This window comes from Chrysochloris asiatica, unplaced genomic scaffold (genome assembly GCF_000296735.1).
Source record: "Chrysochloris asiatica unplaced genomic scaffold, ChrAsi1.0 scaffold00150, whole genome shotgun sequence".
Classification (NCBI taxonomy): Eukaryota; Metazoa; Chordata; class Mammalia; order Afrosoricida; family Chrysochloridae; genus Chrysochloris; species Chrysochloris asiatica.
The window spans coordinates 2,437,979-2,454,675 of NW_006408668.1; the positions used below are offsets into that span (position 1 = coordinate 2,437,979).

General features: G+C 44.3%; 1 protein-coding gene across 1 annotated transcript in view; it reads right to left on the reverse strand.

Annotated features, from left to right (window-relative positions):
- IL1R1 (interleukin 1 receptor, type I) overlaps positions 1-13,305 on the reverse strand; it is a 120,055-nt gene extending 106,750 nt beyond the window's left edge. Inside the window, exons 1-2 of the mRNA XM_006870765.1 lie at positions 13,207-13,305; positions 10,849-11,341 (exon numbers count right to left, since the gene is read on the reverse strand). Of these exons, the coding sequence (XP_006870827.1) occupies positions 10,849-11,341; positions 13,207-13,305 (592 nt within the window). The remainder of the gene's footprint in view (positions 1-10,848; positions 11,342-13,206) is intronic.
- Positions 13,306-16,697: the final 3,392 nt, after the last annotated feature.

Genomic DNA, 16,697 nt, shown 5'->3' on the forward strand with positions numbered 1-16,697 from the left:
ACAACAGCTGCAAACACCTGTCTTGAGAAAATATCCTGACCACACACACTTACAATTAATTGCTCTAGCCTGTGCCAAAACCAATTAACGTATAGATTAGAATGCTTGCTACATGCCAAAGCCAGTAGAAATATAGATTATGAATAAGTAACCAATCAGAAATTGTATCTATGGTACTGAACAATTATGCCCCTAAAACCTTATAAAAACTAGCTTGTACTGTAAAAGGAGGTCGCCTTTGTCTCCTGCTTTTGTGAGTGAAGGTGGACCCCAGCGCATTGGCAAATAAACCTCTTGCTGTTGCATCGAACTCGAGTCCTGGTAATCTCTTTGGAGTCTCCTACTGGATAGGGCCATCTGGGGCCTAACAATATAAGTCTTTGTGCGAGCAGAAAGTTTCATCTTTCTCCCACGGAGTGACTGGTAGGTATGAACTGCCAACCCTGTGGTTCACAGCCCAGTGCATATCCCTATTAAGGCCAAGCCATGAGGTATTTTAATACCCAGTGGGAGAAAAAAAAATGCCTACTCCAGTGCTAAACATCTTGCTTAGATAAAATGACCACATATTAGAATGTCCTGCAAGTCCTAGTGTGGCACTGTAGGATAAAGAACTGGACTGTAAGGTCGGTTTGAACCACAAAGTCAGCAGTTCAAACTCACCAGATGCTCCTTGGAAATCCTATACAAGATCACTAAAGAGTTAGAACCAGCACAATTAACAGACAACAAACAACAAACCCTATACAGGTCACTATGAGTCAGAACTGACTCAGTGGCACCTAACAACAGATGGTCCTTCACTTTAAACTGAGGAGAAAGTACACACCGTTCACTTAAGTATCAGAGGAACAGCAGCTATCAGCACAATAGCTAAGTAGCACAGCATCAAAGAGGAGACTTGTCCTGTCCTCCAGTCCTGGGACATGCCCTCCCAACCCCCACAAGTGTGCTCCAAAAAGGGCTGCCACTGACGGGAATTACAGATGGAGTGTCTCTGAACAAATTACAAGGGAGAGACGGAAAAGGAAAGGCGAGAGGATGAATAAGGTTTTCAGTAACTGATTGGAAGGTAGGGCCACCCCTCAGCCCCACTCTTCTGCTTTTACTTCCCAGGAAGCCCTCTGAGTTCTTGAAAGGCTCTTCTCCTCTCCCCTGTCTGTAACCACTGCGCATTCTACCTCTGTAAAGACTGGATGCTTTCCAGGTCTGGAATCCAGTTCCTCCTAGTCTAGCAGTTCCTGCATGAGTTCTGACCAGTTCTGAGTGACTCTGGTCAGCAGACTCTCCAAGGGCACCTTACAGGTACTTTCTCTTCGTTCACAGCACAATCGCCAAGTCACATAGGTACATGTGGGTGTTGAGGAGCCTGCATGGTTTGCACTGCTGACTCTCAGATACGGGACTCTGGTAGTGGTGGGTGGCTTCCATGCATTTTGACCCTGATTCCACTTGGGCCAGGGGAGGAAGTGGTACAGAGCAGCCCTCACCTGGGCACAAGTAGGTTATTTGTGAAAAGGTCCTGTCTACACCTCTTGCAGATTGCAACAGATTCTTGTGGAGGAAATGGGAGGGAGACAACAAGAAAGTTAGGAATTCACCTAACTACTCACACACCTATCTATGTATTATACGATGTATGGACTAGAAATTGGCCAAGGATCAAAGGAAAAAACAAATGGGTTATGGGTACAGAGTGTAGGTCAGAGAATAGGAAATCAAGAATTGTTACTGAGGTCTGGGCATGGTCAAAACCACATAGGAAAAGGCTGAATCCTCCTTAAAGATTTAGACAAGGGCTAGAGAAAGAAATGGGGGTGTGGAAACCAGTGGCTCTGTGTACACCAAGCAATAAAACTAGGACAAGAGATTGAAAACGGAAAGAATACTAGATATATAAGATCTCCTTATGGAGACCTGGTGTGGTGCTGTAGAATCACCACTGGACTGTGAACCACAAGTTTGGCAGTTCAAACCCACCAACTGCTCCTCGGAAACCCTATACAGGGTATTGATGAGTCAGAGTGGATTCAGCAGCACTTAACAACAACAATGAAGTCCTGGTGTGGCACTGTAGGGTAAGCACTGGATTATAATATGAGCACTGCACCTCAGGCACTAGGCTTGTTAATTTATTGAGTGAGTTTCTTGAGTCCCTTCCCTGACTGGTTCCATCTTCTGTGGGCACAATCTAAAAGAGATAACACGGCAACACAGACTCAAAGTATATTTTGAATTTTACTCGAACTCATTTTTTAAAATCACAACATTAATAGGTTGCCTCTGAATGCTGTTGTTGTTAAGTGCAGTGGAGCTGGTTCCAACTCATAGTGAACCTGTATAGGGTATCCTAGGAGCAGTTGGTGAGTTTGAAGCGCCAGCCTTGCTAAATTATACAACCAAAAACTAACAGGAAGAAACAACTAGCGTATTGGCACCCAAAAGACAAACCTCGTTCTCTAGGAAGGATGACTTTGTGCACAAGAAATACGGTTGTCCAATGCAGACACAGGGAATGTGAAAACACAGGATTGATGGGTTCCCACAAGAATCCAGGCGTCTTCCTCGAGCCTCACCACCCCAGTGTATGGGAAGGGGGCACATCTCCTGCGTGAGGGCAACATTCATCTAAGAAATACATTCTTATTCTTGAGGAATTTCCCATAACCTTGAGGAATTTCCTTCGAATTCCAGAGGAATTTCTTATCTAGTTAATCTTGCCTTCGAAGACCGCAGCCAGGCACTGGGGCAAAGATTGCATGCCTGCATCAGCCGCACCCCCAGGCAACTGCAAAATATCCTGAGGGTACAAACACTGGGGGTGTAGTATTTCTGGACAGGATGACAGCAGAGAAAACCAGCCCTGGAGGGCAGCTCTGCAGAATTCAGGCTTCCAGCGCCCAGCTGTTCCTAATCTGGAGGCTTCTTCTGTGACTTGAGACCAACATCAGATGCAAAGACTTCTCCGAGAATATGGTACCTGCAGCACTGGGATCTGAGCAGAGCCGTCCCAGGATGTGGCTAGGTGAAATAGCCAGCTACGTTAGCCTCCAAGCCTGATATCCTGCCTTCCCCAGCTCCATTCCATATTGTAAGGGTCCTTATGTGCGCACTCAGGTAGACACCCCAATCCATGTGTCCAGCGGCCACCCATCTCCTCACAGCCTTGACCACTCCACAGTCTGAGGTACATATGTTCACTGGCAGTACAGTCCCTGGGGTAAACAACCCTGGCAAGAGTCCGATTGAGGCCCTGGAATTGGCATCCAGACTGTTTGACAATTCCAAGGAATGCCAGGTACCTGAAGCAAGGTCAAGAAGAAGGTAGCTAGTAGACAGGGCTCCAAATAAGCACATCTCCTTGACTCTATAGACCCCTTGCCATGCTGAGGTTCATAGCTGGAGGAACCAAAGCAGTGCCCTTTAAAACATAGAACCTATGCCAGGGGCTGTTCTTGCTTGGGCCTAAGGGAGGTTCTGCAACATGCCAACACTATGCAGAACCCCAAAGAGAGAAAGGACTACAAGAGGCAGCTCCGTCTTTCTTCCAGAGTCTTGAAGTAGCCAAGGCCCAACTTAAACATTTAAAAGGGAATCCTTACTATATTACATGTTCCACAGTTCAGCCCATATCAAGTCACTCTTATACCTTCACATTGTGTCTCATAAACACATTTACAACATTACTTACTATAATGTCTCATCCCAAATACACATATATCCATTAATTAAAGTTTGGGATGAAAGGTTACAGTAAATGATGAGACACTTAACGCAAAAGCAGAAGTGTGACGTGGCATGAGGTAGAAATTTGGAATGTACAGTAAGAATTCCCTTTTAAATGTCAGAGCTAGGGCTTGGCTCCTTCAAAAAAGACAGAGCTGCCTCTTGCAGTTCTCTCCACAAATAATTCAAAAATGATTACAACAGTACATTGACAGGAAACTTCCAGAAAGTCAAGCCCAGATTCAGAAAAGGACAGGAAACTAAGGATATCATTGTTGACATCAGCTGGATCATAGCAGAAAATAACAGAAAGATGTTCGTTTGTGCTTTATTGATTATACAAAGGTTTTCAACTGTGTGAACCCAGACAGATTATAGATAATATTGTGGAAAAATGGGTATTCCAGAGCTATTAGCTGTGCTTATGAGGAACCTGTATATAGACCAAGAGGTAGTTGTTAGAAAAGAACAAGGGGATACTGAATGGTTTAAAAACAGGAAAGGTGTGTGCCAGGGTTGGATCCTCTCACCATACTTATTCAACCTGTATGCTGCGTCAATATGCTGCTGGAATAAATGAAGAAAAATGTAGCATCAGGATTGGAGGAAGGCTCATTAACAACCTTCAATATGCAAATGAAATAACTTTGCTTGCTGGAAGCCAGGGGAACTTAAAATACTTCCCAGTAAGATCAAAGACTACAGAGTCTTCAGTATAAGTTGTAAAGAAAACAAAGATCCTCACCACTGGACCAATAAACAACATCAGGATAAATGAAGAAAAGATTGAAGTTGTCTAAGACTTCATTTTACTTGGATCAACCATCAACACTCATGGAAGCAGCAATCAAGAAATCAGATGACAGACGGCATTAGATAAATCAGCTGCCCAAGACCTCTTTAAAGTGCTCAAGAGCAAAAATATTTGTTTGAGAACTAAAGTGCTCCTGACCCAAGCCATGATATTTTCAATTGCTTCCTTGTTGTTGCTGTTAAGTGCCATTGATTCAGTTCTGACTTCTAGCAACCCTGTATAAGGTTTCTGAGGAGCAACTCATAGATTTGAACCACCAACCTTGTGGCTCAAACTTGACCTTATGGTTGAGTGCTTATCCTAGAGCAGCACACCAGGACTCCCGATCTGCAACTGTTTCATATGCATGTGAAAATTGGGCAATGAATAAGACATGCTGTAGAAGAATTTATGCAATTGAATTATGGTTTTGGAGAAGATTACTAAAAGTACCATGGACTAATAGAAGAATAAATAAATCTGTGTTGGGAGAAGTACAGCCAGAATGCTCCTTAGAAGTCAGGATGGTGAAACTTTGTTATTAGGAGGACCGAGTCCCCGGAGAAGGACATCAAACTTGGTAAAGTGGAGGGTCAGCAAAAAAGTGAATGAACCCTCAAGGAGATGGATTGGCACAGTGGCAGCAGCACTGGACTAAAACGTAACAACTATTGTGAGGATGGTGCAGGACTGGGCAGTGTTTCATTCTGTTGTGCATAAGGTTGCTATTAGTTGGAACCAATTTGAGGGCCTGGTATGGTGCTGTGGGTTAATGCGCCAGACTGCAAAGCTGTTTGAACTGTAAGGGCAGTGGTTCAAACTCACCAGCTGCTCCTCGAAAACCCTATACAGGGTCTCTATGGGTCGAAACCGACTCAACAACACTTCACAACAACAACAAGGAGCTCTGGTAACACAGTGGTTATGAACTGGGCTGCAAACCGCAAGGTCAGCAATTTGAAACTACTAGCTGTTCCGCAGGAGAAAGATGAGGCTTTCTACTCCTGTAAAGATTTAGATTTACAGCCTCGGAAACCCTGTACAGGGTATCTATGAGTCGGAACCGACTCCACAGCACATAACAACAACAACAATTTATTACTACGAAGTAGAAATCAAGAATCTCTAAGAGCAGTCTCAGATAAAGCATGAAATAAATGTCTTATTTTTACAGAAATAGCTTGTGTGTTATACATTTTTTTTTCAAACTTTGCAACCCTCTTCTGAGTTACTTTCCTATATGTACTGTACAGTCATATACATGATTGTATAATATATTTGGGTGTAACATTTAAATGGGTACGTTATACATAGAAGAATATGGTATTCTTTAAGATGGGCTACTTTGGAGTGCTGGATGGAGCATTTACCTTTCACTTTCCATCCAAGAGAAGTTTTTCCATGGGAAACCCCAAGAAGCCTGAGGTTTTATCACAGCATGCTCCAAATGTGGCCCAACTGTTTCCATTTTGTAGCAATTAATAGCACACACTGCCTGCCACTCATAGGAACCATAAAAATCACTGGTTTTCCAACACAGAAAAAATTTTGTATAGATGCGAGTAAGCCAAAGCCACTCCTGTGATAGCAGCAGAATTTCATTCACCTACTCAGAAACTCCAAGCAGTGCAGAAACTTTGGCTATGGTCTGATGAGTAGGTTAATCTGGAAGCCTGGCTCAAAGTAGATTTATCTAGCTTGCTTAACTATACAAATGGGGCACGGAAAGTTATTTTCATGGAGCATGAAAACAGAGAAAAACACAGAAAGAGAACAGTGTGTTAACGTGAAGATTAAGTAGAAATTGTTGTAGGTTTCAAGGTGTTGGTATTAAGCGGAAATTATTCAGTCATTACAAGGCACAAAGCCACATGATTGATGGTTTAAACTAAGGAATGTGGGTTTTAAGTCCCAAGGAACACTGAGACTCAGAGAGAAGAGATTATCATCATAAAGTAGCTGGTAACAGGAATGGGCTTCCTGACCTCTACGCTGGAGAGACAAACAGAGCAGCTGAGAGGGTAGCTGTGTACCACCACATGGCTCCCTGTTGTTGTTGGTAAGTACCATGGAGTCAGTTCCAACTCATAGTGACCCTGCACAGACAGGGCTTCCGAAGCTGTAAATCTTTACGGGAGCAGAAAGCCTCATCTTTCTCCGGCATAACAGCGGGTAGTTTCAAACTGCCAACCTTGAGGTTAGCAGCCCGATTCATAACCACTACGCTACCAAAGCTCTGTGGCTCCCTAGAACCTATCAACATCAAAACTGCCACCATCCAGTCAATACTGACTCAAGGCGATCCCCTGTGTTACCGAGTAAAACTTCACCACTTTTCATGGCTAGAATCTTAATAGAGGAGCCCTGTTGCACAGGTTAAGCACTTAGCTGTTTACTGACAGATTGGCAGTTTGAACCCACAGACCATTATGCTGGAGAAAGATGATCCATTCTGCATCCATAAAGATTACAGCCTCGGTCTGTCCTGTGTAATCTCTCTGTTGGAAACTACTCAACATAATCTTAATGGAAGCAGATCCCTAGGCTGTTTTCTGTGGTGCTAGTGGGTAAATTTGAACCACCACCATTCAGATTAATAGTTGATTGCAGACCTTTTGTATCACCTAGGGATGCAACTGGAGTCCTGATGTGGCGCTGGGGGTTAATGCGCTGGATTGCAAAGTTGGACTTTTCCCATGAACTCTTTGAGGTCTCCTCATCCTGGTGTGGCATTATAGACTGCTAAGTGCAAAGTTGGTGGTTCAAACCCACCAGCCACTCCTTGGAAACTCTATGCGGGGTCGCTATGAGTCGAAAGTCTCATTCCAGGCTTCACTTTTTCTCCTCTCTTGTTTTTCTTTCATTCTACTTTGAATCTTTGGTATAAGTCCTTTCTGGAATAGGTAGGAATGAAAAATTGTTTCCACTGCTCCCCACTTACATGGACATGGATGAAAATGAGAGATGGAATCCAAGGTAATACACGGGACTAGGGACCTTGAAGGCCTCTCACCTCACCAACTGAAAGATCAGAAGTTCAAGTTTACACAGCAAGGTCTCAGAAGAAAAGCTTGACTATCTACTTCCAAAAAACCAGCCACTGAAAATCTCATTGGGTACAGTTCTACTCCAACAAGTGTGGGGTCACTATAAGTTAGAATCCACTCCACAGCAACCAGGGACCTTGAGAAATGCCATCCCTTTTCTGCACTGAGTGAGCTCACTCAGTAGCTGGTCCCCTCTGCATGCTCCTGTTCACCGGACACGGTCAGGAATCTGCAGCAGTGTTTTTTGGGATCATGCCAGGCAGAGGGAAAACAAAGCAGCTGACAGCAAATCCTCATCTTTTATCAACTGTCCCCCTAACAACCTCAGAGAGGAGAGCACAAACCAAACACTCTCCAAAAGCAGCAGATGGGTGGTGTTCAGGGGGCGGGCCATGCCTGGAGAATCACCACTAACCCTAGCAACTTCTTTCCTTCAAAGTGCAGCTGGCAAGTTAGCAGTGGCTGTACCAGGGAACATAATAATCTCTGCACTTTCCTTCCTCGTAAATTCTAGAACCGTGACTACAACTGCCAAGCTTTGCCACATGGTTCCTCTACAATGTCTTTGCTTCCAAGTGGACACCCATCTTCCACTAATGCATCCCATCCAGAAGGTTTCCATCTACGGTGGTCTTCCACAAGTTCACGGCCAATTCACAGTGTCTGTCATATATTCTTTCGGGAAACACCAAGCTGTTCCTGTGTCCTTCTTCTCATCCTCTCCACTGGAGAAGCTAAGTGGTGTCCTGTGGGCAGCCAGTGTGCCCACGCCCTGGACAAAGGGACAGATTTCCATGAACAGCCTTTTCCAAGAGATGACCAAAGTCCTAAGACTTCAGCGAGAAGACAGCGATTTTTTGTGTTTTATTCACTGTTTTATTTCTAGCACTTGCAACAGGGCCTGGTACATTAAAACAAAAGAAAACACAAGAACCCATGGTGGTAGACTCGATTCTAATTCCTGGCAATCCTATAAGTAGGATTGTTGTTGTTGTTAAGTGCTGTTGAGTAGGTTCCAACTCATAGTGATCCTATATAGAGTTTCTGAGAAGCAGCTGGTGGGTTTGAACTGCCTACTTTGTGGTTTGCAATCCAGTGCTGATCCTACAGCACCACACCAGGAGTCCATAGGTCCATAAGAGACATAGGAGATGTTGATAAGCATTATCAAATAATTAAATGACTACAAAGTCGAGTTTCAAAATCAAAAGATGCTACATGTTTTGAAACCAGAAGGAAACTCTAGATGCCACACTATACCACATATGACAGCAGTGAAGACTATTAAAAACCTGGAGTTTGGTCCTGTCAATATCATGTGATGGCTACAAGCAACGTGCACACGCAGCAGAACAGCAGCTAGATAAATAAGGAACCAGATCAATAGGTTTCATACCTTTATCCCCCATCAGATCCCATCCTCACATACTGTGCTTAACTTCCTATTACAAAACTCAATACAGGATATTAATACAGAATAGAAAATGAAATATTAAATAGGATATTAAATAAGAGAGGAAAAGACCCTCATAGGGAGAGCAAAGCTCACTAGTACCACCTTTGGCTCTTCTTACCTCACCAATAATCACTGAGTTCCATTGTATACGTTAGCACTGAGGTTGTTGTTGTTGTTGTTAAGTGCCGTCGAGTCGGTTCCGACCCATAGCAACCCTGTACAGGGTTTCCGAGGGCATACATCTTTACGGGAGTAGAAAGCTTCATCTTTCTCCCGCGGAGCACCTGGTAGTTTCGAACCGCTGACCTTAAGGTTCGCAGCCCGATTCGTAACCACTCCGCTACCAGAGCTCTGAGGTAGGATGACCCAAACATCGTACCATGGTATCAGTGGTCCCAGGCATCCTTCCCTAAATTCTTAAGCTGTGGAGCTAAAGTCAACGGAATAAGCCCATCTACTGAATATTCCCTGGCACAAGGAACAACTGGAGAGTTGCCCAGGGCACGAATCAGCAGCACACCTCCCTACTGGCAGCACCTTGGGAGAAAGCCCTGATAGGCAAGACCCACTGACAGCCATCGTTTGGTACTGTAGGTCAGAGGTTCAGAGCTCAGAAATCTAGCTCTCTGAATGCCAGTTCTCCAACAAGTTAGTCAGCCTCTCTAGGTTTCTACTTCGCAGGCTGTTTAATAAGGATAACAGGAACACTTCCCTCATCGACTATAGAAGCCCTGGTGGCACAGTGGTTAAGCGCATGGCGGGTAATCCAGCTGAGGAGCCACTTTGTGGGAGAAAGATGTAGCTGTCTGCTTACATAACAGTTACAGCTTTGGAAACCCTATGTGGCAATTCTATTCTGCCCTATGTTACTGTTGTTAAGTTCGATTCATAGCGACCCTTGTATAGGATTTCCGAGAAGCAACTGGCAAGGTTGATCCCCCGACTTTGCAGTTCATTGTAAATCATAATAGACTTGCAGGCAGTGAATTTGGGTTGATTTTGTTCACAAGACTGTTGTGAAGATAAAGAAGTAGCAGTAAGTGTAAAGGAACTCATAAACTGGAAATGTTTGGTATTTAATCGCTTGTAGTTATGCCTTCCAACATTCTTATCACCATCGCATATCTGGAGGGGCACTGTTGAGGGGGACTTACCCTTCTGAATCTATAACCCCTAGGAAGAAAACCAAACAATTTGGACTTGGCAGGATTAATTGGAAGCAATCTGAACAGGAAAACACACACAGGCACCTAAAACAAAACTTAGAACCCGAGAAACTTCTAGCAAACTAAACTTGGTAGGCCTGAACTAATTTACCAGGGACATAGAGAAGAAACACACACTTAAAACAACCTTCCAGTATGATAGGCTAGAAAGAAAAATGTAACAACCTTTACCAGTCCCCTGAGGAGGACATTGTGCTTGGTAAGATAGTGTTGGCAGAAAAGAGGATGACCCCCAAGGAGATGGATTGGCACAGTGAAAGCAGCAAATGGGCTGAAAGGTAACAATTGTGAGGATAGCTAGGACAGGGCAGAGTTCCTTTTATCCTGCATAGGGTCCCTGTTCTAACAGACTCCTAACAAAAGAGCACCTAACAAAAACAACTACTGTTTCAGACAGAACTGCGCCCGGTTTTATATATAACAAGCCCCTACCTATCTTTATATACAGCAAAGCCCAGCGTAACTGAAGAAAGACACTTAACTGCTCTTGGACAGCAGGGAAGACAGCAGAAAAAATAAATCAATCAAAAATCGTCAAAGCCGCTACTGATCAATTACTCCCAGACCCCGACTCATCACAGACTTCTTTCCGTCTCCTACCTGAGAGAGTCACTGAGAGGCGTGGAGGGATCCGCGGACCCAGCCAGAACCCAGCCCGGCTCAACCAGCCTAGCCGGCCCAGCGCGCGGAGCCCCTGGGAACTGGGGAGGGAGCTCCGGGGCGCGCGGGGAGAAGGACTCACATTCCTGGTGCACTTGCGGCCCTGCCGCCAAGCCCAGACCTTAACTGCCGCTGGGGCGCCAGCTTCCCCAGGCCCGCGCCGCGAGCTCCAGCTCGGCTTCTGGTCGCGGTGACGAGTGGCGGCGGCGAGTGCCGAGTCCCGGCGCGGAACTGCGGGGCGCGGCTCGCTCTCCAGCCCAAACGACGCGTGGGCAGGGAGCGGGCGGAGACTGCTCAGCTGGGCCGCACTCGCAGCTGGGGACGCGGTTCCCACGCCCAGCGCCTCAGACGGGGTCTCCGTCTGTGCGCGGGGGATCCAGGATCCAAGGGCTGACCGCGCGCTCCCTAGCTCCCAAACCGCCGCGCTGTTCCTCTAGTGGAAGCGAAGGTGGCTCGACCCAAAATGAGTCCCGATAATGACCTGGCTCTTCCACCCCAACTGCGGGACTTCTGGAGATGAGTTCAGTGCGTGGAGCTCGTGAAGAACCGGGCTTTTGGAAAGCCCCCAAGCAACACTAAAACTTTTGCGACAGAGTGCTGTTAGTGGTTGAAAGTATCTAATGGCCTCTGGAGCTTGATGGCCTTAGGCCTGCTCCACTTACTTGAATGAATCCTTAACCTTACAGTTTGTTAAGTGTCCTCAAAAAGCCCTTACCTGCAGCACAGGCACCAGCCTCCATCTTTATACCAAAATTCTGGCTGGACTAGGTAGTTTTCAAGTTTAAAAATCACTTAGTCCCAGCAATTCACTCTGTAAATGAGAATTCACAGCCAGAGAATGCAACCAAGGGTCAGAATTACACAGCCAATGCCAACAGGACACGTTGGGATTCCACCAGCGGCTCACCATAAGCTTGAAGTCTGTTCTAAACCCTCCACATTCTGCGTTGCTTAGAGCAAGTGACTGAACCCCCAGCTTGTTTTGAGCTTCCTTTTGCCCTGTGTCTGCTGCCAAGGGGATGCTGAGTAAAAGATTGTTTCCTTCCTTCCAATCAGTGGACTCCTGTCTCCATCCCTCCCAAGCTGTGCAAGCAATTTTTTCATAAGACTATGTCTTGATAGAACTCTTCAGAAATTCTTAAGACTTGAGATAACTCTGGCCTCAGTTGCTGCAGACAGTTCTGAATGGAAGAAAACATGAGAAATGAGCAATGATAACTCATCAGTCCTTAAAGCTGCCTTGTGGCTTGGCATGATGACAATCTCTCAGCTTTATTGAAACAGTCATTCTGTATCTTATGTGATTCCAAAAGAGTGTGTTTCCTCTTAAGGGAGCAGGCTTAAATCTAAGGCCACTGACACAGGATTTCTATAGCTCATTACTTGTCCCTATCTTTAGTATACACTGATAGAGCAGTGATTCACACAATCTTGACTACACATTGAAATCAACAGAGACTGTTGTCTGAGTCCACACCCCAGATCAATCATATGACCTCTGAGGCTGAGGCCCAAATATCAAGTTCCCAGATGGTTCCAGTGTGTAGCTAGAGTTGTAAACAATGTCTCCCCCGATCCCCAAACAAATACAATTACTTTAAATCCTTCACCTGAAAGACTAATTCAGCCTGTGTGTCCATGTGGTAGTCAATGAAAGTTCAAACAGGTGAGCCTTAGTTGACCTTGTAGAATGAGCCCAAAACAATACAAAAAATGCAAAGACCCAAACCCATTACCATCATCAACCTGATTTCAACTCTTGGCCATGTCATATGTTACAGAGCAGGGTTTTCTAGGCTGTAATCTTGATGAAAGTAGATTGCCAGGTCTTTCTTGCTCAGCACCATTGTGTGGATTTGAACTGCCAAGCTTTCAGTTAGTAGCTGAGCACAAACTATTTGCACTAATGAGGGATCTAGAACTAGCTCAGACAACTACATTTTGGCAACCTGGAGCAAGTCTTGTCATTTATGTTACGAAAATTCCTAGGCGTTTTAAAAGTAGAAAGTGAAGTTAATTTGTGCAATAATGTAGCAATAAAATTTACACTTTCTTTTTATTTTTTTTTTAAATGCTGTTCCTTGCCATTCACTCTACCCTAACTGGCCTGCTAGCTACATGGACCCCCATAGACCCAGGTGAGACTCTCAAACATCTAGCCATGAATGGAAGGTGTTCCTTCTCACCATTGTTCCATCTAGGCCCCTGAAGTCTCCTCCTCCCTAGGTAGCCCAGGCTGAACACTTTCCTGACTCAATCTGCTTTTTGTTTTCTTTCTTGGATAATCTGTGTGCTTACTTGCCTCCATTTCAGCTCCTGGGTCAGAAGCTCATATCTGGCAGAGGTCTCCCCTCCTCTTTGCTCTAGTTTCCACACTGGTACAAGTGTCCTGAACATTGTCTACATGCTTAATGAGCATGATGCAATCCAGTGACTTACTTCTTTGGAAAAAAAACAAAACCTTACATGACACAGAAATAACATCCATAGCCTCTGGACACCTAGAGTGTAGACACTCCCTCTTCAGAAATGCTTATCATTTGGGGGGAAAACAGAGCCTGCCACCCCCAGGCCACCTTCATTAAGTGGAAATTGGTGGTGTTGTTAAGCGCAGTGCAGTCATTTCCGACTCATACGGACCCTGTACAGGGTTTCTGAGGCTGTAAATCTTTACGGGAGTAGAAAGCCTTATCTTTCTCCCGCGGAACAGCTGGTAGTTTCCAACTGCTGTCCCTGAGGTTCACAGCCCAATTTGTAACCACTACGCTACCAGAGCTCCTTAAGTAGAAATTAGCTCCCTGAGAATTTTCAGTATATCTCCATCCTCCAAACTGTTCAGGTCACAGGACACTTCTGCCAAAGATTTAAGTATTTATTTTTTAATTTTTTGTTGTGATGTGAGTGAAAGTTTACAGACAAGATCATCAGTTTTACATTCAACAAATACACTTTGCTTCATCTCAGTGACTGAAATCCCCTCCATGCAACAAACAACAGCTATCCCGCTTCCTGCCTATAATACCAATTTCCATTCCACCCACCTTCCCATCCCTTCTTAATTTAGGTTAATGTTGCCCTTTTGATTTTGAATGATTGACCATTCCATGGTGAGCCTACCTTACTAGGTAGGTTTTTGTCCCCCTGTATGTCTACTGCTTGGCTAAAAATCGGGGCTATAGTAAGGATTTATTTTTAAATAAATGATCAAATAGTACACATGAAGCCAAGACATGTGGTCATTACAACATGATCTGATAACCGCCCCTCCCCCAAATAAAACTTTTCAAGGAGCTGCAGTAGCGTAGTGGTTACAAATCGGGCTGCGAACCTTAAGGTCAGCAGTTTGAAACTACCAGCTGCTCTGCGGGAGAAAGATGAGGCTTTCTACCCCCATAAAGATTTACAGCCTCAGAAACCTTGTACAGGGTCGCTATGAGTTGGAACCAACTCCACGGCATGTAACAACAACAACATGGCAGGACAACGTTCTGTAACATTGTCCATTGTGAATACTAACACCAAGCTAGAATGTTTGACAGAGAAAGCTTTTCGCTATGTTTATTTCTTGAATTCCAAATGACAAAGTGCTGAAGAACTTAGAACACTGAATTTATATCATAAACCTCTGAGTACAGAACAATGTAAGATAATATAAGACTTTGTTTTCTTACCCAAAAAGGAGAAGAGTTGACTAGCAGGCAGGTTGGTCTTTGAGAAGTGCCTAAGAGCCCCAACTTTCTACTGTCACCACATGAGAGAAATCCTGACCTCCTCCCTGGTAGGGAGGTGGATGGGCAGTCCTAGAAGAGGAGGACCATTGCTTGGCTTCTGAAGGTGTAGCCCTGAACTCCACTGGTCTCATTGTAAAGCTCCATGTGTAACATGGCCCTAGCCAAGGATCATGCTTAAGGACAGTCTGCCTAACAAAGTCCAGCCTTGTTTCAGGTAAGCAACTAAGACTTCCCAAGTCTTCAGAGAGGGCTATCAAGAGACTGAGAGAGCTAAAGACTCAGAAGAGATTGTGAATTTGAGTAAGACAAGATAAACATTATCTCCGCTGAGTTTGGTAAGTACAAAGGATGATCAATGGACCAGAACCACTCGTTGGTTGCCAGGATAGCTTTTAAGCAATGGCCTTCCTTTCAGCCCCGCTGCCAAGAATTTCTACTACTTCCAGGGAGAGGAAATAGTTTGTAGTAAACTATGCTATTAACCACACAGACTGAATCTTGAACCAATGGAGATTAAACAACTTGCAATTGGCAAATACTGTCATCAACTGGAAATGAGGATTCATGGCCTAAATTGACCTTTTATTATAGAGAAATAAAGAAAATCACATTCTTTTGCACACAGGAATTTTTTGCTACACCTATTTTTGCAACATATAAAGCTGCCAGTAACCTCTTACAGAACCACAGCATTCTGTAAATAGCTTTAAAACCACTGTCCTAGATGGACTTCCTTCTACAGCTCAGGATTTTTAGCTCCACTCACGCATTTTCCATCTATCGTGACCTCCAAATAATCACTTTCTTATCTATGTCTCTCATAGGATCATTGAAACATCTCATTCTTAATTGGCCCAACACTCTCCTTTTCCCTAATCTGTCATTTGTGGGTCTCTATGATCATCTTTCCATTACAATTCCTCTGGCTTAGCATTTGTTGTTGTTGTTAAGTGCTGTCAAGTCAGTTCCAACTCATATCAACCCTGCACAGGGTTTCTGAGGAGCGACGGGTGGGTTTGAACCAACGACCTTTTGGTTAGCAGTCCAGTTCCTGTCCAACAACACCACACCAGGACTCCAGCATGTTGTTGTTGTTGTTAAGTGCCGTCGAGTCGGTTCCGACCCATAGCGACCCTGTACAGGGTTTCCGAGGACTCCAGCATAGAGCTTTACTAATCAAAAGAATCCCTTGGTGGTACAACGGAGCTTCAAAAGTATTTCATTCGCTTTTTCTTTCATTTTTCCAGGAACTTTTTGAAGTCCCCTCACTTAAAAGATACACTTCATACGCCCTTAAGTAACGCCCTCCTAAAGCTCCTTTTAAAAAGGTTAGAAGTTTGAATTCACCCAAAGGCACCTCAGAAGAAAGATCTGGAGACGTATTTTTTATTGTTATTCAACGATTTTCTGAAAAATAGGTCATTGAAACCTTTACCTAAGGAGTAGTTCTAGTTCTACTATGACACACATGGGGTCACCATGGGTCAGAGTCAACTGGATTACAATTGGTTTTATTGGTTTTGAACAAAAGCCACATCTAAGCTAGAGATGAGAGCTGATAAAAAATGGTAAAGTGCATTACAAAACTGGCACAGGGAATAATCTATGCCTCATACGCCTTCTTTAAATAGGAGGAAGCAAAAAATAGACATATCAGATAACCCTGTCAAATTTTGGTTCTAATTGCAGCTTAAACCTTGCTCCCTGAAGGTAAATGACCGAAAAAGGCTTCCTGCACCTGGCTTTCCCCAGGTTAGCACAGAAACAGCACAACAAGTATCAAAGGTCAAAGGATTTGGTAATTCCGAGTACCGCTGCACCAAACAATCTGCTCCGTGGCCTTTCTTACTTCTGTGCATTGTCTTATATTTGATGATTACATCAGCAGCTGCAACCAGTAACTGAACCACAAAGTCAGCCCTTACCAGCTATGTCATCCAAAAAGTGCCTGTTGAAACTTTTATGCTCCTTTGTACACTTCACACGCCCTTAAGTAACGCCCTCCTAAAGCTCCTTTTAAAACTGAATACTCTTTCCTTTGTAATTACATGTAAACCC